Genomic DNA, 21,462 nt, shown 5'->3' on the forward strand with positions numbered 1-21,462 from the left:
TCCAGTGTAGAAGAGGTTGTGGGGCCTTTCACATGTCTTTGCCCAGGGGTCACCCATGGTTATATCACACAAAAGATCATTGTATTTGTGTGTGACAGTGGATGGATTCAAGCAAGTTTTCAGGTGTTTTAAGGACCAAAACACATTTTTTGAGACAAGATTTTCACAATAAAATAAAGCTCTCACATAATATCCAAATGCCATAGTATTCATAATCTATATCTGATTGTAATGTAACTTAAAGGTCACTGGAACACAGTGGTCATTTGTGGGCATGATCTTATTTTTAGGGATGTGGCATACTGGCCCGCTGTGACCTTCTTTGAGTCTTGACATTGCTCCTTTTACAGTGTATCTGTTTCACGGCGCGCGGTGGCTGCAAACTTTGCGGACCGATTCATTTTTGGGGACAGGAAATATTTTTTTTTAAAAGCACGATTAAATCAAAACGTAAACTCAAGTAAATTACGCTTAGACTTGTGTAAAGTTGAGTTGAAGAAACACGTCGCTGTAACTCATTAGACACGCTGAAGGAGTTGTTGGGATGTCCGGTTTGTTTCGCCGCTCCCCCCCTTTTCCCCAGCATGAATGGAACATCCTGAAAGTGGTTTGGCTCGCGGAGCAGTAGCAACTGACAACATCGCAGGGGGCAACTTCACTTCTGCTCACTTTAACCGACCGACGGAGCTAACACACCGACCAGCTACACATGCTGCTGTAACTTCACCCCGTCATCATTTTTGCTCTTAAGAAATGTCCATATTGATTTTTTCCTGTTTGTTTTGAGGCAACTCACAAAAAAGCGGCTTGAAGTAGCAGGCTTCTGGTTTTTGGGAATGCTTCCTCAGTCTGCCAGTAAAGGTAAGTTTGTCCAGCTGCAGCTAACGTTACACTGGTTAACTTTGCTGTCGTGATTTACTGTTTTTTTTTTTTAAAAACACCCAAATTGTCATTTAATTGAAGTCAGTTCATGTTTACTATAGCTCAAAGGGACTGGAGAACATTATGAATCTGGACGTTTAACTTAAGGAAGATTAAAAAAAAAAAGACAAAAGCTAGCTAGATTTTTGTTTGTCTTTATTCTGTTTGTAGCATTGGTGATAGAGTAGTGCACAACAGCCAGAGTTAAGTCTTAAAAGGCATTGAAACAATTAATCTAAAAATTGATTGGTATTAAAATGTCTAATCGATCTTTCAAAAGTCTTGAGAATTATGAGACATTGGAAGTACAGTTTTTCCGATGTTGAATTGTAAAATCTCCAAGTAATAAAGAATGCCTCACCAAAGAGTCATATTTTATATTGCATTAAATATGTGTGGCAACAATCTCCCTTGTCATAAGAAACTGGTGTAGGTTAATGCTTTTTTCCTACAGTTTTAGCTACTGTAAATTACTAAAATGCTGTCCTAAATTTAACTCATAATAGGTTTTAAAAAAGTCTAAAAAAAAGTCTTAAATCCCTCTTTCTTCAAGCTGTATGAACCCTGACAACAGTAAACGTCACTGTAGCCTATTTTCAGGCTCAGAATTTAAAAGCATTGCTAATAAATAAAGACAAAGAATTGAGTAATTTTAACTTATTAGAAAAGTAAAGTAATTACCATTCCCTCTTTGAATTTGAGTGAATCACAGTGATTTTCTATTAGTAAGAGGACATATAACAAAAGACGTGGGTGTTTTTCACACATAGTTGAGATGTTTTCAATAAATAAATAAAAAGAGGTTGTCATAATCTACACAAACTTTTAGTTTGTGTTGTAGTATTGATTATCCCTGAGCTCTAATTTTAAAGCATTACTGTAATTTCTAAAGACTTTAAAGGGAAATGCAACCTAAATTAAGAATTTCCAGCATGTTATTTCTATGGCTTAGAAAAGTTAATAAATATTTTTTAACATGAACTACTCTCTGTCAAAGCCAGAAACCAGAGAGGTCTCATCTTGGAACCTCGTATGTTTTCTGTTTTAAACCTAAATTAGCTTTATTCTGTTGTGGTGTTCTCCGTTCATAAACACAAAATGTACCCATATATTCAGAGCTCCCCCCTGTTTGATCTCAGTAGGCATTTTTACACAGAGATCGTGCTATAGGGCAGCTATGAAGTTCCTTCTTCTTATTCAGAACATTTCCTTGGGTGCTCTCTGTGTCACCTAAAGCATCTTTCACCAGTCATTGTCTGTGTAGGAGCTCCAGACTTTACAATATACAGGGTTTCCGTGGACATGGAAAACCTTGAAAAGTCACGGAATTTCTTAATCTCATTTTTGAGGCCTGGAGAAAGCCATGGAATTAGTAGAAAATCATTGAAATTTTTTTGAAAAGCCATTAAATTTTGTTGTGTGTGATGAAATAATTGTTACAGTAATCTTCCGTGGATAACCGTCCACGTAATGTAAAACCACGTTACCAACTGTTGGAGATTGGAAAAGGTTGCTGTTTAATTTTCATATGATAATTAACTTTTGGATTAAAGTATACAATAGGGTAAAATGGGGGAAGATGCCCCCCTTAAGAAGTCAATTCACTGTAAAATTAAAACGTAATTGGAAATGTTTTTGCATGTGCAGGACAATGATGGATTAACCACACACTGAAGGGAGAAATAAATTGGTAAACTAGCCAATTTTGTTGTTATAGCACAAAAATGAAAATCTTGTAAAGAGCCCCAATATTGAGGCAAGATACCACCAAGCTCAACACGAGCTACCTAACTTATTTAAATCAATTAAAGTCCCCGTTCTGGTGGAATAAATCTTAAAGAATACAGCAATTCACATGAAACTCAACAATTCACAATAGCATAGCCATTCAGTGCGTGTAGGGGGTAGATTTAGTGCCATACAGTGGTTAGAGGAGGAATTCAGGGGTGGGGACATCTTACCTGGAGGAGCATCTTCCCCCATGTTACCCTACAGTTCTGTTTGTGTTATACATTGTGAATGGTCATTACATTTTATTTTATTCATTTTACCATGGGTCCCTTAAAAGTCATGGAAATGTCTGGGAGCCCTTTCCCTATTACATTGCAAAATTCAGCTTAAGTGCCCTAGTGTTTGGTTTGGGAGAGAGTTGTTCATATTAGGCTAATATTTTTTAGACTGTCTTATGCAATAGGAAACATTTATGAATTTTTAGAATGGGTGTAGTTTGACCTTTGAATAATCTTTTGAGTAACTAACTTAATGGATGACTTAACAGGGGACTCCCACTTATTTGAAATTACACAGAAAAACTATATTTTAATCTCCTCTGTTATTTTTAGAGCAGAGAGTGACAGTCCTTTCTGTCAATTCCCATCTGAAGACATGTTTTACTGGACTCTGCCTGACTGGAAAGTACTCCTGCTGATTGTGCTGCTGTGGGACCGCCTCTATGCTTTGGGACTGAAACCCACGAGATGGCCACTGTATTCACAAAAGCCTCTGCTCCTGGCTTGGAATGCCCCGACTGAGGACTGTGCCCCAAGACATGGTATTCGCTTTCAGCTGGACCTCTTCCAGATTGTGGCCTCACCCAATGAGGGCTTTGTTAGGCAGAACCTCACCATCTTCTACAAGGAACGCTTGGGCTTGTACCCCTTCTTCAAGCCAGATGAGACGGCGGTGAACGGCGGGCTGCCTCAGATGGCCAGTCTCACGCAGCACCTGAGTAAGATGCCGGAGGGAGTGCGGAAGTATATAAGGGAAGCAGAGGCCAAGGGTTTGGCAGTTATTGACTGGGAGGAGTGGCGGCCACTCTGGATACGAAACTGGGACAACAAAGATGTTTACCGCAAACATTCTCGTGAGCTGGTGCGTCAGAAGAACCCGACGTGGCCTCCAGAGCAGGTGGGAAAAGTGGCCCAGCAGGAGTTTGAGATATCTGCCAGGAAGTTTATGCTGGAGACGCTGAAGTATGCCAAGAACCTGAGGCCCAACCAGCTGTGGGGTTTCTACCTGTTCCCTGACTGCTACAATCACGACTACAGGCGCACTCTGGAGAACTACACAGGCCGCTGTCCTGACGTGGAGGTGGCCCGAAACGAGCAGCTGAAATGGTTGTGGACTGAGAGCACGGCCCTCTTCCCCTCCATCTACTTGGCCGATGTGCTGCGTTCCTCAGAGTCTGGTCGTCAGTTTGTCAGGAACCGAGTGAAGGAGGGGATGCGTTTAGCATCATCAGGCGATGGGCTGGCACGTCCTGTCTTTGTGTACACCCGGCCCACCTACATCAACTCCCTGGAACAGCTGACAGAGGTGAAATCACTGTTCCTAAATTTGGTTTCTCTTCCTGAAACTTTTTCCTCCCATTTTTTGTTTAATATGAATAATGTGTTGCTGTGCAGTGTCAGTCATGTATGATTGTCAGGGTTCCCACAGTCATGATATTCCTTCAAAAGGTAGAAAATTAGGAAAACTGTTTTCCAGGCCTGGAAATTGTTTGGAATCAAAGAAAGTTTTTAGTAAATACTTTTTTGGCTATTGTTTAAAGTATGTAGTAGCATCGCTCTGTCATCTTCAACTATTTCTCAGCCTAGACAGAACAATTTGCCATTTATAGGTTGGTTGTTTGCAGACAACACGTAGCCTAAAGATGCGTTTTGATTCCATCCAATGTACACATTTGATTGAATTACCAGGTATTGTCATCTATACATGTATAGATGTCCAATAACCAGCCAGTGTGTTGAGTCACTGATCCACTTGGATGGGGGAAGCCTGAATGGACATGATGGGAATCAACATTAATTTATTACAACGTTGTGAATGCTTAGTTTGTTTATGTTTATTTATCTGTTTATTTGCACATACAAATGTACAGAAAAGACAGAAAATTAAAAAAATACCTATATCCTATATCAATAATAAAAAAGAGAGAAAACAGATTGCATAGTTGATCAAAATTTCAAGACTAAGAAGTAATATGAAGTTGATGAAAGTGCACAAATGACAAAAATTGAAATGGATTACAAATCAATGAAGTGCTATGATTCTTTGCAAATTAGAGGTCTTTTCTGATGTTTTTTAAATAACGACAACAGCGATGGTGATTGCCTTGATGCAATAAGACTGTTCAAAGAGACGGTCCTCTGTATTTCAGTGAATATTGATAGAGGGAACTCTGGCAATAGGGAAGATAAAAGTCCTTAGAGTGCCTTGTGGGATATGAGTGAACATGTGAGGAATACAAGATGACAAACTATACTGATGTTTATTGTATCCATAAAGGGACGTTGCTGTTTTGTGAAGTTATCCTATGTGCCGGTTACTAGCAAGTGATAATGATAAGTTATTGCTGCATCGCTATATTTTTTTTAAACTATGTGCATAAAGTCATGGAATGAGGTTGATATCATGGAAAACTTATGAAAATTTATTGGTAAAAACGTGTGGGAACCCTGTATTATACACATTTAGGAAGCAGATGGTATGGATTTATTTGTTCCACTTTCAGTCACAGAGTAGCTCTAACTTTCAGCTCTCTCTCTGATCAGTGCTGGCTGCATGGAGCTATAGCTCAGCTTTTCCTTATCGGCAGCAACAGTCCTTTCCTGTTCTGGTGGCTGATTGACACCCCAGTACCTCTCATTTATGTGGAATGGGCAGGATGGGTGTTGGCTAAGTTGAAAATCTGGCTTACACTCTATAGACCGTTTCCTTATGGGAGAATGAACAGATAAGAGCTCTTCACATACAGTAGCTTATGCCCCACTAACACTGTGACCCTGTTTTAGTGACACTCAACAGTGGATCTTTTCTGTGCTTGGTCTGTAGTCTCAGAAATGTTAAAGGTTAAATGTGAAAGTGGTTTAAAGCGCTATGTCATCTTTTACAGACCGACCTCGTCTCAACCATCGGGGAGAGCGTGGCTTTGGGAGCCGCTGGAATCATCATGTGGGGAGATGCAGCTTATGCAGGCAGAAAAGTAAGCATCCACATGCTAATTATAAAACAAACACATGAATCATGCAGACACTACTTACTTACTGTACAAATCTTACCATAAACGTTGTCATTTGGTGAGTTTTGACCCCGTTGCTCTCACCAGTCACGTGTGCAGTCATTTGATAACTAACAATTACTCCTCAGTGCTCCAGATCAAAGTACGTGGCTTGAGTTTCATCTTAAATTATGTCTTCAGATACACAGCAGATATCTATTAGTCAGCCCAGTGGCCAGAGTACAATGCTGGCATTGTACGTCTCTGCAAGCCACGGATATGATGTCATATCAGCATTTCTGAAGTGAGGTACTTCAGATGAGATGTATATGAACTGATTTTCACATCAAGAGGAGGAGGGAATGATGGATAGTGTGACATCTATGCAAGACAATTGCATAACCGCGGACCACTGTTACACTGGGTTCACAGTGGACGCTGAAGCACCCTAATATGTTAATTTCCGCGCAGCCACCCATCAGCAGTCGCCTGGCCATAAACACCAGGAGCGCATTCCTCTGTGCCAGTCAGCAGCAATTCTCCTTCTCTGCTCCTTTCTAATCACACGGAGAACTCTGTCCCTGTCTCTGTCCCTGTCTCTGTCTCTGTCCCTGTCTCTGTCCCTGTCTCTGTCCCTGTCTCTGTCTCTGTCCCTGTCTCTGTCCCTGTCTCTGTCCCTGTTTGCTTAGTGTGTCTCTGGCTGTGTTTTTGTGTCTCTTTGTGTCCGCCGATCTCTCTCCCTCTCTGTTTAGACACAAATGACAAGCATTGTGGAAGCACTAGATGCATATTTTATCATTTATCATGGTCAGATCATGTATATCACATGTAATATATCTTTTATAGTGTTCATATTAGAGTATTTAGTGTATTTTCCTGCCAAAATTTGCTCATGGCTCATGGAAAAGACCAGATGCCGAAAACGTTTTTTTGTTTGTTAGCATACGTGGTTTGCAGAAACGTGCAATGCCAGCATTTACTCTGGAGTTTGGGTTGTGTGGGTTTTTTTGTGCTCACTCACTTTTAGGCTGCTAGGTAATTTTAAAATCAGACATGTTTGTTAACAGTCATGAGGAACCCATTCTTACAGTATTTTTAGGGATATGAAAATGAGAGAAAATGGTTTTGGTTGATTTGCAGGTGCCTAAATATGTGTCTTATGTCTTATGCAGTCGTGGAATGTGACTAAATACATTGACTCAAATTTGAGGTACTTGTACTTTACTTGAAAATGTTCTTTTTATATCACTTTATACTTTTAATCCACTACATTTCAGAGGGACTTTTTAATTCACTTCATTTATCTGAATGCTTTAGTTACTTTACAGATGACTATTTTTGCATAAAAAACATAATAAGAAATAATGAGTAAATAAATTGAATTAACAAACAGTTATACAAGTTTGCCTGCAACGATTAGTTGATCAATCAATTAGTCAGTTGACAGAGAAAAAACTCACCTTCCCATTCTGCAGCTGCACCACTATCCTGCTCCCTCAGAAATATTATTATAGGAGTTATTTTCTATTACAGAGAATAATCACGTCATGAGTCGTGGCCAATAATTATTCATTGATCTGAGATGTCTATAAAGCGTAATACTTCACCTTCATTTTTACAATTTAAACTGAGAAGACACATTATGTGCATTAAACATTTTAGTTTACAGCAAAACTCTGCCTATCATTGCACTTCGATGTGTGCTTTGATACGGACTGATTGAATGAGGAAATGAAGCATCGTGTGTGGCTCACGCTGGCTCTGTCAGAGGGAGACGCAGACAAACTCAGAGTTAGTAAAAGAAAACCTGCCAGCAGCAGGTTAGCTTCACAGGGTCAGTTACCATGGTAACTCACTCACAGTTTGAGGTACCTCTCTCAGAAACGGAAAACTCAGTTTCCCTCATCTCAGGGTCAACTTAGTCAGTTTTCACTAAACCCGCTATCTGGAATACACCGCAGGTACCATGTAATTGAACCGAGTTATTTTGATTTCGGAACTTTTTTTTTTTTTTTTTATCCCTGAGTGTAGTATTTGAATCACTTGTAGCAAAGACACTTTGTCCTGAATCAACACAGTAACATGTCCCATTTAATAGAACAGGATGTGTAGCTCACATAAATCATAGTAAAACTTTATTTCAGTACATCTAAACAATAGTTTTTTTTACTGATGAGGACTTACTGTCACCAGCAGTGGATCGACATACTAAATTCAATTTGGTTTAGTCCTTAAGGTTTATTGAGTGCAAGCTCTTACTTACAATGGCACAAAAAGAAAAGTAAAAGTGCACAACAAGAAGAGTAATAAAATATTCTAACCAATAAAAAGCATTTAAAACAACCCAGTTAAAATTAAAAATTAATAAATAAATAAATAAAATGAGATTAGAAAAGATAAAAAAATCATCTAAGACGGTTGTAGACTGTGACAGAATTATTGGTGAAGTGAACTGAGTTTTAGAGAGGTTTGTAAGATGTTCCTTGTGTTTGGGAGCAGAGAAGCTAAAATATGTACAGCACTGTATGATAAAATGTTACAGAATAATGTACCTCTGTTGGGTAGTTTTATTATGTAGCATCCTGTTATGTATACATATGTAAAATGGTTAGAACAACATTAAAATGCTGCTTACACATGATCAAACACTGACAGTAATATTATGATTATATAACCATTTTGCACATCGACTCATTTAACTTTTGATACTTTTTTGCTGATTATACATTTTACAATAATAATAATAATAACGAATTTATTTATATAGCACCTTTAATAACAGATGTTTACAAAGTGCTTTAACAGACAAAGCAAAGGCAGAAACCCTGGGAATATTAAAATAAACATCAGCAAGCATGCCAAACAGAGAAAGGAAGAAAAGTCAAACAAAAAGACAAGAACAAAATGCAAACACAAAAGGTCAACAGGAGTAAAGCAATAAAAGGAATAAAACAGGCAGATTTCAAACGGCAGTATAAGGACTAAATGCATGAATGTTTTAAAAAATATAAGAATAAAAGACTATAAAAATAATATAAGAAATAATATGAGGAGACGACATCACATCAGTGGGGATAAAACAAAGATAAGATAAAAACAGATAAATAAGAGATAAATGAGTAAATACACTGAAAGATAGTAAGAACAGGACATCAGAAGGATAAAAACCAGATTAAACGAGTACAAGCAGCAAAACTGATAGAGGAAGTGAGATAAAAATTGAAAAATATTTGAATGCAGTAAATTGTACTTGAACTAACAGAGTATGTGTATATACTATATAGCTTACCTTACAATAGCTTACCTCTTCTACTGCTGAATGTAGCACAGAAAGCTGTTAACAGAAGCCCTGGCCGTCACATGATTAATGTAGTAAAAACAGGGATAGGTCTGGTGTTAAAGGCCGGCAGTGCAGGCCTGCCTCATTGTGAATCTTGACCTAAGTGAGTGATGACTATGTGTTTTTTTTTGTCTTCTTCCTCTCCAGGACAGCTGCTCCGACCTGGACGCTTATCTGCGGGGTCCCCTGAATCAATACCTCCTCAACGTTTCCACGGCAGCGGAGCTATGCAGCCAGACCTTGTGTGGTTCTCACGGCCGCTGTCTGCGCAAAAATCCAGACAGCGATATTTACTTGCATCTGAACCCCCTCCACCACACTATCACCACGCACGGCGGCAAGCCGAGGGTCATCGGCGAGCTCGGCGAAGAAGAGAAGACGAGTTTTCACAGCAACTTTCAGTGCCAGTGCTACAGCGGCTACCAGGGAGTGGGCTGCGACCAGACAGACCCTCTGCACCAAAGAGGGACGGCAGGTCAAATCATGGCGTCCGCACTGCACTGTGTCATCTTACTGATTGTCTCTGTGCTCCTCTGTTAGACGCACCATCAATACTGTAGACATGGCTACATTTTTTATGTCTAAATACTGAAGCATATGAGATGTGACAAGTTGGGAATTTTTTCTTTTTTTTCCCTTTCAATTGCTGTAAAATATGGATGGCACAAAGTGAAATTTTATAAGAAACACTGTGGAAATTGCAAAGTTATATTTGTTTATAACTTTTAATCTTTTTTTAAACAATGGAGGGCTCGCTGGAAATGACCTTGTTTACATTTTGCGCTTAGCTTCCTCTTGGTCACTGTTTCCCAAAGTGTCAGGTTCCATGTTTCTCATAGAGGACGATTTTGAGGTGAAATCTCATAAACGAGTTGAGTCAGTAGGCGTGTAGTGAAAGTGGAACTGATGCACTTAAATCTTCTAATAGCACAACATATTTGAAGTGCCTGATCTTTATTCAACATGACCTCTCTCTGACATCTGATGTTTTCTGGAGGCAATTGCAGTATTACTATTTATTTGAATGTATTTTTAGGTGTTTTATATGATATTTTCCTGTGTTTGTGTCCAAAAACATGACTACTATTTTTCTCTTAAAACACGTCATTACCCGATTTATGCTAACAATAAGACTTTTCTGTATTTTAGAAGCTATTTTGCATCACAAGCACAATGTAAAAAAACAAATTTCTGACACTTTGTATGTTCCACAATGTCACTTACATGAACACCTTTCTCTTTATGCTGTTTTCTCAAATTTGACCTTTGTCATATTAAATAAACTTCTGTGTTGAAGTTGTTGTTCCTTATTTTTTTTTTACATTTACAAAACATAAAGTTGGTCATTTGGTCAATCTTTATTTTAATGAATAATAGAAACAACTTGAACTTACTTGAATATATGTTTATTACGACATAAATCTGACCAGAGAAGCTTTTGGCATGGCATGTACGTGGAGACATACCAAAAACTTACAGTGCCAGAACAATGATTTAGCTTTAAACAGTACATTTCACACAGAGGCATGTTAAATCACGCTACCTCAGAAATCAAAACAACGTAGCGTAACCCTCGGTCCGATCTGTTTACCATTTGAGTCTGAACATCTACAAGGTCTTACAGTATCTTAATTTTCAGACACCCTGGTGCCTCTTCATATGCCTGCATGCAGACAATGAAGGACTCTGAAGCCTCCAAAATATCTAATCCATAACCATGGATGGATCAGACAGTCTTCATACAGTTATTATTATTCATGCTGACATTCACATACTTTCATATTTGATCATTTTTTTTGCACGACAAATCACAAGGTGACACAAAACAGCCAAAGTAAGACCCAAAAATATGTCAATAATAAGCAAAAGAGATTCAAAAATGATTACAAAAGACACAGAACAACCACAATGTGTCACAAAATGACTACAAAGCAACGCAAAAGACACAAAATTACCTCAGTAAGGCAAAAAATTAAAGTGACAGAACGTCTACAAAAAGATACAAAATTACCTTGGTAAGACACAAGATTAGTCACAAAATGACTATAAAAGACACAAAACAACCCTAAAAATACTAGAAAGCAACACAAAAGATGAAAAAACCCCACAAGATTACCTCAACAAAAAACAAAAGTATCCCAAAGATACACAAAATGACACCAAAAAGGCAAAAACTAAATAATTATTACAAAGTGTCACAATGACCTTAAAAGACAAAAAAATCCCAAATAAGACACAAAATGAACTCAAAGTGAAACAAAGCGTCTACAAAAAGACAAAAAACATCCATAACAAGACACAGAATCACCGTGAAAGGACACAAAATGATGTGAAAGAGACACAAATTGACTGCAAAGAGACTGAAAACAACAAAAACATAAATGTGTATTTTGCTCCTGTGTATGAGGGGTGGGGCCGTATGTGGATCTGTGCCCAGGGGCCCATTGTCTCATAATCTGCCCAAAGAAGTGAGTAGACTTGAAATTTATGTTTTTAAATTGCAGAGCTATGGTTTTTGGGTGCTTGCAGTTAATAAAAGTCAAGCTTCCGGAGGAGAAACATGTCATCATTGCCACTAAGGGGAGGCAAAACCAGCTATTCCTCAGACACACTTTGCAGGCTGCTGCTGCCTCGTACCCCCTCCCCTTATAATTATAGGGTGCCGTTAAGCCAAGAGCTATTTTTTGCTACTTTTAAGAGTTGAGCGAGGCATACATTTAAATTTGCAGGCTGAAGAGTTCATTATGGCTTGCTTGACAGCCACTTAGAGCTGAACATTATTGCATCTCCAGGACAAATCTCTTGAGTAAAGTGTTTATTTTCAATTAGAGTTACTTATTTTTTAAACTTCCGTTTATTGTTCCTTTAAAAAAAAAAAATACACATACAGAATCTCCTTCTGAACATAAATAAATAACAGTTAATAAAAAAATACATTTTCTACAGGATGTTAGAGATGTCATTGGAGGTTACACAGTCCTATCAAGTATCAGTCATGAGTTTAACTTATTATAATAGTATTTAATTCACCTTTTCTCTCAATGAAAATGTGATTTGTTCAAATGGTGAATGTTTCATCACATCAGTCGATGAATTTAATGGACTGGTGGGTTTTTCTGTTTCCAGTTTAACAAAATCTGTCTTTGTGCACTTGTGTGTATCATGCTAAAACAGACATTTGTGAGCTCCACTGTAGCTGTTTTTACTCCAAACAAAACTAGAACTGGTTCTGCTCAAGTCTGCATCTTCAGACAGAGTTTGGTATATTTCAGTTACTTCATGAGAAGGATGATGGGATTCAATGAGGTTACTTTTCACGTGCCTGTGACTTTAAATCTGGGGCTTAAACGATCTGCATGTCTCTTATGATTGGTTGCTTAAGACTCAATGCATATGTCCGATTGGTTGTTACCTTTGCACGCTCCTGATTGGCTTTTAGGAAATCCCAGAGCTCACTTCTGCTTTTGTGCCTTCCCTCTTTTTTCGTGTGTTTTGAAATTCCGGCAGATCATGAGACTGTGGGCTGTTTTCCCTGCAAGTTTAAACCAGAAAGTTCACACCAAACAGGTGAGTTACTGTTTGTCATTCTCTCCAAAATGCCATTTTCTCACTACATTAGATTATAGACTAAGACTTTGCTGCTACACCACAACAACATCTGCGGTTTTTGGGGATTCATGCAGGATTCTGAGGCAAGAAGAGGAAATGTTTGGTCAAAAGCTAAAAGTCTTGACGCCTTATGCAGATTACGAAATCTTTCTAGTTTCCTCACAAACAAACAAAAGTTTAGAAAGATGACATTTCAAGATAACAAGTCTGCAATATCCTGTCAATACTTAATGTCCTAGCTGAGAGTGATGTCTTTTCTGTCTTTGCAGGCATGAGGTCCTCTCACCATGAGCTGCCACTTCTCTTCAGTCTGATCAGCCTCGTGTCAGGGCTGCAGTCTGAGACCTGCTCCCTGTCCCAGGTGCCTTTCCTCACGGTGTGGAACGCCCCCACAGCCAGCTGTCTGTCTCAGTATGGCGTGGACCTCGACCTGGGCACATTCAGCATTGTCCAGAACCAGAACCAGAGCTTCACGGGGGAAAACATCACCATCTTTTACAGCGAAATGCTCGGTCTGTATCCCAGGTACTCAGGCCGAGCACAGGCGATAAACGGTGGGGTGCCACAAAACGCCAGTGTGGATGAACACCTCAGGAAGGCCTCTGAAGATATCCACACCTGGATCCCTGACAGGGATTTCCAAGGGCTGGCTGTGGTGGACTGGGAGAGCTGGAGGCCTGTGTGGGAGAGAAACTGGGACACTATGCAGGTGTGTTATGTAATTCTGATAACTATAATTATAGTTTTTCTCTGGCTTTTGGCTTTTTTTACCTACCTTTTTCTTGTAATAATCTGTAGAACCAAGTTGCTCTTTGCCATATTTCCATGTTTTTGATAGAAGTCGCACCAACTTGTTCTGGGTTTAAAGGTTTAAATACCTGTAAAAGGGTGTCTGAAAGCAGCACAAGAAAAGTGATGTTGATCTAGGTCTCAAAGGGTTATATATATATATATGTATAAATGTCTCATTAAGTGGGTTTCCATTAAGGCTCATATTGCTCAAATTGAAATTGCGAATAAAAATACTTCTTATGGTAACACATAGATTTAAAAAAAAAAAAACCTCCCATTTATCACAAAGTTTTAAGGCTTGCATGAGGAGGTATTTCAGGAGGCTCGAAAAAGCCATATTTCAAAGATATTACTTAATTTTTGCGCAAATCTAGAATGGAAACCTGCTTATAGAGAGAGATTTAAAATCTCTTTTTCAAGAGCAACCTGTCCAAGAGGGCAGCGTGAGACATCACGCCTACGACGAGGCATGGGATGATATGAACATTTCATGTCAAGATTATCCTGGCCCAAACAACTGCAATTTACAATATTATCACGATAATAATCAAACTATGCTTAAAAAATTTGATATGATGCTAAAATATACCTTATTTTACAGTTCACTTTGTTAAGAAACTGTTTTATTGCATCACAGGTTGGTAACATTTCTTTTTATGATACAGCCTTTGTAGTGGAAAAACTACAAAAAAGTAAAGAGATTGGTGCATATTTAGTCTGTTTTGGCAGTCTTGTTTATTATTGGTTGCACATCAGGCAACAACATGTAAAAAAAACATGCAAACAATTCAATTCCCAGATGGTTCTCAACTCAGACAATTTCAGGTCCTTCTGTAAATTATTCCACAAACATGGGTAGCATATTTTAAAAGCTTTTTGCCAAGTTCTGTTCAAACCCTGGAGACCAATATTTTTAGAATATTGTAAGAGCACAGGCCATAATTATTTGGGTTTTTACACATGTATGTACACAAATATGAAGGAATCAGCCCATGCAGACATTTATACACAAAAAGCAAACAATGCGAGGCTGGGTCCACGGACAGAGAAGGCCATGTAGCAGTAACATACAGTGTACAGTGTTGTACGCGATTTCCACAGCCAGGAATGAAACCAAAAGCACAATGCTGTACAGCATCCAACTTCTTTATGCACTGGTCAGGTGCGTTCATAAAAGGCAGATCGTCGTTGTCCAATAAAGCTAAAAAAAGTTGCTGAAATCAAGTGTTTCTTTGACTGGAGCGAGAAACAGGAAAAAGAAACTTAATTTAAGTTTCAGCTTGTAAAAAAGGTTTTCCATATGTGCTTTACAGGTGTACATGGAGGGATCAAAAGCACTGGTGAGGTCCAAGCATCCAGACTGGAGTCCTGCGCAGGTCGACGCTGCAGCGCGAGTGGAGTTTGAGGAAGCCGGGAGGAAGTTCATGGAGGAAACGCTGAAGCTGGGGCAGCAGGAGAGACCAAACGGGCTGTGGGGTTATTACGGTTTCCCCGAATGCTACAACTACTACAGCGTCAAAAAAAAAAACTACACAGGGGAGTGTCCACCTGTAGAGATGAAGAGGAACGACGAGCTGTCGTGGTTGTGGAATGTGTCCTCCGCTCTTTATCCTGACATCTACCTCAGCCTGCAGCTGCGAGGCCTCGGCAGAGAAGTGCTCCTCTACACCCACCACCTCATCCTGGAGGCCGCGAGAGCAGCAGATCAGCAGACTCCATCTGCACCGCCTGTGTTCCCCTACACTCGCATCGTCTACACGTACACCTTAGATTTCCTCTCCCAGGTGAGTGGCAGATGATTTAACCCCATGTTCTGTTCATTATCATTATTATTAAAAACGCCTGAACAATGAACACTGGATACTAACCGGGAGAAGTTTCAGCTGGTTGCAATCTTTAATCCTCACCGCGGGATGCCACTAAATCTTCCACTGCTTCTTTAACCTTTGTTTTTCTTCTACAGGAGCACCTGGTCTACACCATCGGAGAGAGTGCCGCTTTAGCATCTGCAGGGGTGGTGCTTTGGGGCGACCATGCCTTCTCCAAATCTCAGGTACAGCAGGAATTTGAAGAAATGATAAAAATGACTTTAAAGTTCTTTTTGGTGTTCAGCTAAATGAACGTCAGTCATAATGCTGGAAATTTGGTAGTTCTTTGTTATTTATCTACATAAAAATCTTGAGCTCAAACTTCTCCTTTGACTCTAATTTGGAAGTGAAGTTACTCGGTCTTTGCAATGTCTGCAAAATAACAAGGAGTCATTCCAAAGCAAAATGCATTAACTTCTTTTTTAACCCTCATGTTGTTAATTACAGCAAGCAATATACTGTATGATAATGATTCTGACCTGGACAGGTTCAAGTATATATCATGAAACTATCCACTCAGTATAATATAAATAAGATACCTTCATGTGTGGGTAAACAAAGCAGTCTCTAAGAGCAACGAAAGAAAGCCAGAGAGGCTTTAGTGAAGTTTTAGTGACGTTACGGGATTTGCCTTTTTTTTTTAAAAAATTCAGTTCATAGTTAATTCTTTGAAACCTGAGTAAATTAGCCTGATTACTTTCAAAAACACGGGAGAGCCACAAGGAACTTAACAAGAAATGGCCGCAAAATTAACAAGACTTTACTAAAATTAAAAAATAAGCCAAAAAGGTAAACTAAAAAAAACAAACAAGAAAAGAAAATGATCCCAAGACAAGGCTAAAAAAACTAAATAATGTAACATAATTTTAAATGTATAATTAAGAGGATTATAAACATAGTTTTCTCAACATTTTCCCCTAGTTTATGGATAATATTCAAAATCCATCCCAGCTAATTTTCAGCTAATTTCCTTGTCATCTTCTACTCTTCTACTACGACTTTCTTTCTTGCTTTCTTGTTTTTTCAATTTGTGAGACGTTTCTTGTTTTCAGGTTTCACAGGTAAAAGTGATTGTGAAAGGGATTTGAATGCAGCACAAGAAAACCAATGTTGAGCCAGATATAAAAGGGTTAAACACAGCTCACTCTTCTCAGCAAAAAAAAAACCATAAGAGATAAGACATATCTGTATCCATCACGTGGTGGGTCTTTTTGGGTCCAAAAGATGACAAAAGGTACTTCTTGCTCATCATTAAGTGAAGGCTTTTTAAGTTTATTTGAGTAACTGAGCGTCTCCATGGACACAGTATGTTCTGGTGCAGGACTACATGCTTTGTGCTTATGTTCGTCTGTGTTTCTCTTGAAAATCTCTGTGTCAGTGGAAAGTTTTTGGTAAGAGCTCCTCAGAAAAGATGATCACGATAATGTTTTTTTTTGTTTATTCAGTATCTATGTGGGTTTATATGCATCATGACTGATAAACAAGGAGGCAGGAAACGACCTCAGACACCGCCCTAAGCAAACACAACGTTGCTGTGCTGCAGAATAACTGTGTGAGATGATTTCATTTCGATGAAATATAATCAAAGCCCACACTTGTCGTCGCCACACTATGTGTGCATTCTTAAAGTTAGACACTTTAAAGAGAGCAAGTTGATCACTTATTGATCAGCAATATGTTTTGAAGATTTACTTCCTTCAGAGATTTTCCTTAACTTTAAAAAAAAATAAAGAACGTCTGGCATTATTCTACATCTCTTTTATTGTCAGCAAATCCAATGAAAAGACCGCAACTTCCTCCTAATACTTTCTGACGTCCCTAAAATATTTGTGTCACTCAGCACATTCGATCTTACTGAATACACATGCCTTTAAAGGAGCATTACAGGACATTCAGAGCATTATTATTATTATTATTATTATTATTATTATTATTATTATTATTAACCTCTGAATCATAGATCCTCTGTGAATATTATATAGAGCTCCTTTAACCCTTTGAGACCTAGATCTACATCACTTTTCTTGTGCTGCTTCAGACGCCTTTTACAAGTATTTAAACCTTTGAACCCAGAGCAAAATGGTGCGATTTCTATCAAAAACATTAAAAAATAAAAAAGAGCAGTTAGTAGATTTAGATATTTTTTGGGGGGGGAAGCTAGGTAAAAAAATTACATAATTTAAAAGTATGTTACATTTATATTTTCAAGCAATTTTCCAGGTAAAACTTTCTTTAGTTAATGTAATTTTGTTTTTTTTTCCAGTAATTTTCTTGTACTTTTTACTAAGTTCTTGCAAATTTTTGTACCATTTCTTCTTTCATTTCCATGTTTTTGGAAAAAAAAAAAGCCAGTTTGCTCAGTTTTAAAACACAGATCACAAGTATTCACTGTACTTTCATTTAACAAAAGGCTAAATTAATTTGCATAATATCTCCCCTTCTTGGAAATTAGTCTTTCTTTTACTATTGCCACACAGTTGGATCAAGTTACTTTGCAACGATGTGTTTTGACTTTTTCTCATTAAGTTGTCTCGTCTCATCTCATCTCATTTCCGTTTTTAGGCCACTTGTGAGGCCGTCAAATACTTCATCGACGATACTCTGGGTCCCTACCTGGTGAACGTAACGGCAGCGGCCACTCTGTGCAGCCAGACCATGTGTTCATCTCGGGGCAGATGCCAGAGGAGGAACCCGAACTCCGGGGCCTACCTCCACCTGGACCCCGCCGTGTGGAAGGTGGTGTCTAAGAGGAAACCAGAGGGCAGGCGGCACTACAGCGTTTTAGGACAGATGAAAACACACGAGGTAACGTTCAAGAAGTCTGAGTTTCGGTGCAAGTGTTACCCAGGCTGGAGCGGTGAGAGCTGCTCCAAAACCACTCGGGGGTAAAGACAGGTAATGGTTAGTAATGTTCTAATAAATACCAGTTTAGTCTGTAAAACCACCTCAGAGGTGCACTGGGTCTGGTTTGGTCTCTTGTGAATGAACTTTTTTGTGCTTTCTTAATGACCTTTCATAATGTGAATATATCCCAGTTTAATATGTTTACAAAATATTAAAATTAAATAGTAATAAATAAAATGAAATAAAATAAGATAAAATAAAATAAAATAATAAATTAATCAGTATTAAATTGACCTAAATGAGTCTTTTAAAAGTCTTTAAAAATGCTCAGACCTTGGAAGTAGGATTTTATGAATTATAGTTTTCTGACGTTACATTGTAAAATCTCAAAATAATTTGTAGCACCAATTTTTTTTGTTAAATAATTTTTAAAAAATCGGTTTCTTACACTCTTCATGAAGGAAATTAAGGCAGTGGATGCATGCACATGCAGACTGAGAAACACAAAATAGCCCAGAAAACCGGCCAGAAATGCCAGATATTTTCTATCTCTTTTGGCAAACCAAATAGATACTTTTATGATAATATTACGTGTTCATTGTCCTCCATGTGTTCCTCTCTAAAAAGGGCTGTTTTTATTACAGTTGCCGTAGACAATCTAACTTTTTCTCTGGACAAACAAAAGTCATGTTTGATTTTCCAATAAACATTTGGGCAAAATAAAATTGTCCTTCAGTTTTGATTTTAGGCCTTAAATTTTATTCTGACTGGCATTAAAAGTTTTAAAAGTATTGAATCTACTTTCAGGCTCATTTTTACATTTCACAAATGTGTGATAATATTCAAAGAATGTGTCGTTTAATAACATAAAATGTGTTAAATCTTCCCGAAATCAGCTTAAAACTGTCCTAAGAGAATATTCCCCCAAAATCACCCTCCGCTCAAAAATAAGCGCATCATATTGTTGCTTCACCTGGATGTTTGTGCAGAATGACGTATGTGAGAGTTTGACACTAGAAGACTGTTTTCACACAAGGAGGAAGGTTTCTCTTTGCTCAGTCCGAGTTTGACACGTGCAGAATCACAAGACTTCTCAACTACTTTTGGAAATCTAATGTGGAAACTAAACTGAAAACCTCCAGTACACACACGCGGAGACTGGACGTGAAGTATCAGACAGCTTCGGTCCAGCAAGCTGACTGATTATTCACCTCATAAATCATGACACACTGCTCTCCCCGACATTAAAGTACAGAAGGCGCTTTTAATAATAAAAGATATTGACGTTGGAGATTCTGTTTCTGTATTACTTGGCATCAGATCGAAACCAATTTTTTTTGTATTGGCTACTTGTACTGCTTACTGTATGGTACCTGGTTGCTCACCTGAGCGATACAGATACTGATGATTAGTACTTAATGAGACCAAAAACCGATATTTGGAACTGATATGCATTTTCAACAAAAATGTAAATAATTCTGTCGAAATCTGGAATATAATAAACTCCAACACAAAACTTTTTTTTAGATGCCTTTAGTAAATGTTTAATCAGAACTGAAACTTTCAACATATACAGCCAGTTCTCTGCAACTTAAAAAAACAATAAAGTCAAGGGACAATTTAAATAAAAAAATGAATACATAAAATATCTCCCCGAAGTTTTACAAAGAAAAGTTCTCCCCATGCAGACACTTTCTTTGCATGTATTGCAGACTTCCTTCACTGGTGTTGGTTGAGTGTAACATGCATGCTTTTTTTTATAAATTAATTTTATCGTCGATCATTAAAATGATACAAATAATCTGCAAAATGCCAAATATCAGCCAGGCTGATAACGTGTCGACCCCTAGTATACACCCATAAACATCCAGGGCAGAGTCTTTGCCGAATGATACGCTGCCACACACTTCTTGTGGGTCATAATGATTAGGAAGGATTACTTCTGTTTGAGTTCTAAAAAAGTTGCATAATTTATCTTAAAGACTGTTCAGAACATGAGCCAAAGCGGCTGGGAAATACTGTCAATGATTTGTGTGATGGTTTTTGACCAGCAGGTGGTGTTGTGGGACAGCTAACCAGAGGAGACGCATGAGACCTCAAGGTCAGAGCTTTGTGTGTGTTAGCAATCACAAGAACAGTCAAACAACTGCGGAGGAAAAAACACATTTGACTCGCTGCGTCAGGTTCTGATAACTTCATACCCCGACTCTGCGGCGGCTGAATTGTTCCTGATGAATGAAACTGTAACACAGAGGCAGCGAGAGCATGAGGTGACCTTGATTGATTTACAAGTGGTGTGTACAATGTTGTCTCATCTGATAGCCACCGCTGCTCCAAACTGGTGTCGTTGATCGTAATTTCCCTCCTGCGTCCCCTCGAGGATCGGCCGGCTGGATGAACAGACTCCCACAAGGCCCCTCTGTTTCCTACTTCCGGCTTTATCATCGCAGGCTGGAGTGTGAGGAAATGAGGAGGAGATAGACGCTTTTTTGAAAAGCTGTGGAGCGATATCAGCTGGTGTGCTTTTTCTATATAATTTTGGAGTTTATTGTGTAGTTTTCTTCAACCAGACAAACAATTGTCTCTCAGAGGAAGAGGACAGATTTTAATGTCCACCTTAAAACACTATATTTACCTGCCGTTTCTTGATAATGGCAAGAAAAAAAACACAGCGAGGCTCTCGTGCTCATTGACATTCAGAGCTGCCTGTCAATCTGTTCGTTATTATTTTCTTCACCGTAGCAGCCTTAAAATCCACTTCCTCCATCCAGATACAGAGAGGGAATTATAAATGGTGATGATGTTTTGTTTTTAATTGGCTTGAGTTTATTATTATTTTTTGTTTTCATTTAAGATTAAATGTTATAGTCGAACTTTTCCACACGTGTTTGCACATTTAGACCCTGAAAATTCAAAAGAAAAACTTGGCTGACATGGTGAGTTTTACACATTAACCAGCAGACTTTTTTTGAAACAATATCACAAACTTTAAAATTACCTTTCAGTGTCATAAGTGAGCGTACATAAAGAGAAGCCAGTCTGATCTGTTTATCTGGTTTGAGTGGTCCTCTCGTCTTCCCTCTGTCAGG

At 38.4% G+C, this 21,462-nt stretch overlaps 2 protein-coding genes across 2 annotated transcripts; both read left to right on the top strand.

Annotated features, from left to right (window-relative positions):
* The first annotated feature begins 481 nt into the window (after window positions 1-481).
* hyal2a (hyaluronidase 2a) lies at window positions 482-10,556 on the top strand. The gene is made up of 4 exons (XM_042507033.2): window positions 482-861; window positions 3,264-4,236; window positions 5,816-5,905; window positions 9,408-10,556. Exons 2-4 carry the CDS (start codon window positions 3,307-3,309, stop codon window positions 9,798-9,800), a joined length of 1,413 nt encoding a protein of 470 aa, XP_042362967.1. The 5' UTR covers window positions 482-861; window positions 3,264-3,306; the 3' UTR covers window positions 9,801-10,556.
* Window positions 10,557-12,668: 2,112 nt separating this feature from the next.
* hyal1 (hyaluronidase 1) lies at window positions 12,669-19,664 on the top strand. Its single transcript, XM_042495925.2, has 5 exons — window positions 12,669-12,827; window positions 13,139-13,578; window positions 14,975-15,445; window positions 15,625-15,714; window positions 18,092-19,664. The coding sequence occupies exons 2-5, from the start codon at window positions 13,141-13,143 to the stop codon at window positions 18,416-18,418; spliced, it is 1,326 nt and encodes a 441-aa protein (XP_042351859.2). The 5' UTR covers window positions 12,669-12,827; window positions 13,139-13,140; the 3' UTR covers window positions 18,419-19,664.
* Window positions 19,665-21,462: the final 1,798 nt, after the last annotated feature.

Source organism: Plectropomus leopardus, chromosome 2 (assembly GCF_026936395.1).
Source record: "Plectropomus leopardus strain MGB_pleo_1.0 chromosome 2, ASM2693639v1, whole genome shotgun sequence".
Classification (NCBI taxonomy): domain Eukaryota; kingdom Metazoa; phylum Chordata; class Actinopteri; order Perciformes; family Serranidae; genus Plectropomus; species Plectropomus leopardus.

Bases quoted from the DNA above. Each gene is read 5' to 3' on its own strand.
- hyal2a (XM_042507033.2), top strand. From the start codon at position 3,307: ATGTTTTACTGGACTCTGCCTGACTGGAAAGTACTCCTGCTGATTGTG. The intron at 4,237-5,815 runs GTGAAATCACTG...CATCTTTTACAG, and splicing joins CCCTGGAACAGCTGACAGAG to ACCGACCTCGTCTCAACCAT. The intron at 5,906-9,407 runs GTAAGCATCCAC...CTTCCTCTCCAG, and splicing joins CAGCTTATGCAGGCAGAAAA to GACAGCTGCTCCGACCTGGA.
- hyal1 (XM_042495925.2), top strand. From the start codon at position 13,141: ATGAGGTCCTCTCACCATGAGCTGCCACTTCTCTTCAGTCTGATCAGC. The intron at 13,579-14,974 runs GTGTGTTATGTA...TGTGCTTTACAG, and splicing joins GAAACTGGGACACTATGCAG to GTGTACATGGAGGGATCAAA. The intron at 15,446-15,624 runs GTGAGTGGCAGA...TTTCTTCTACAG, and splicing joins CCTTAGATTTCCTCTCCCAG to GAGCACCTGGTCTACACCAT.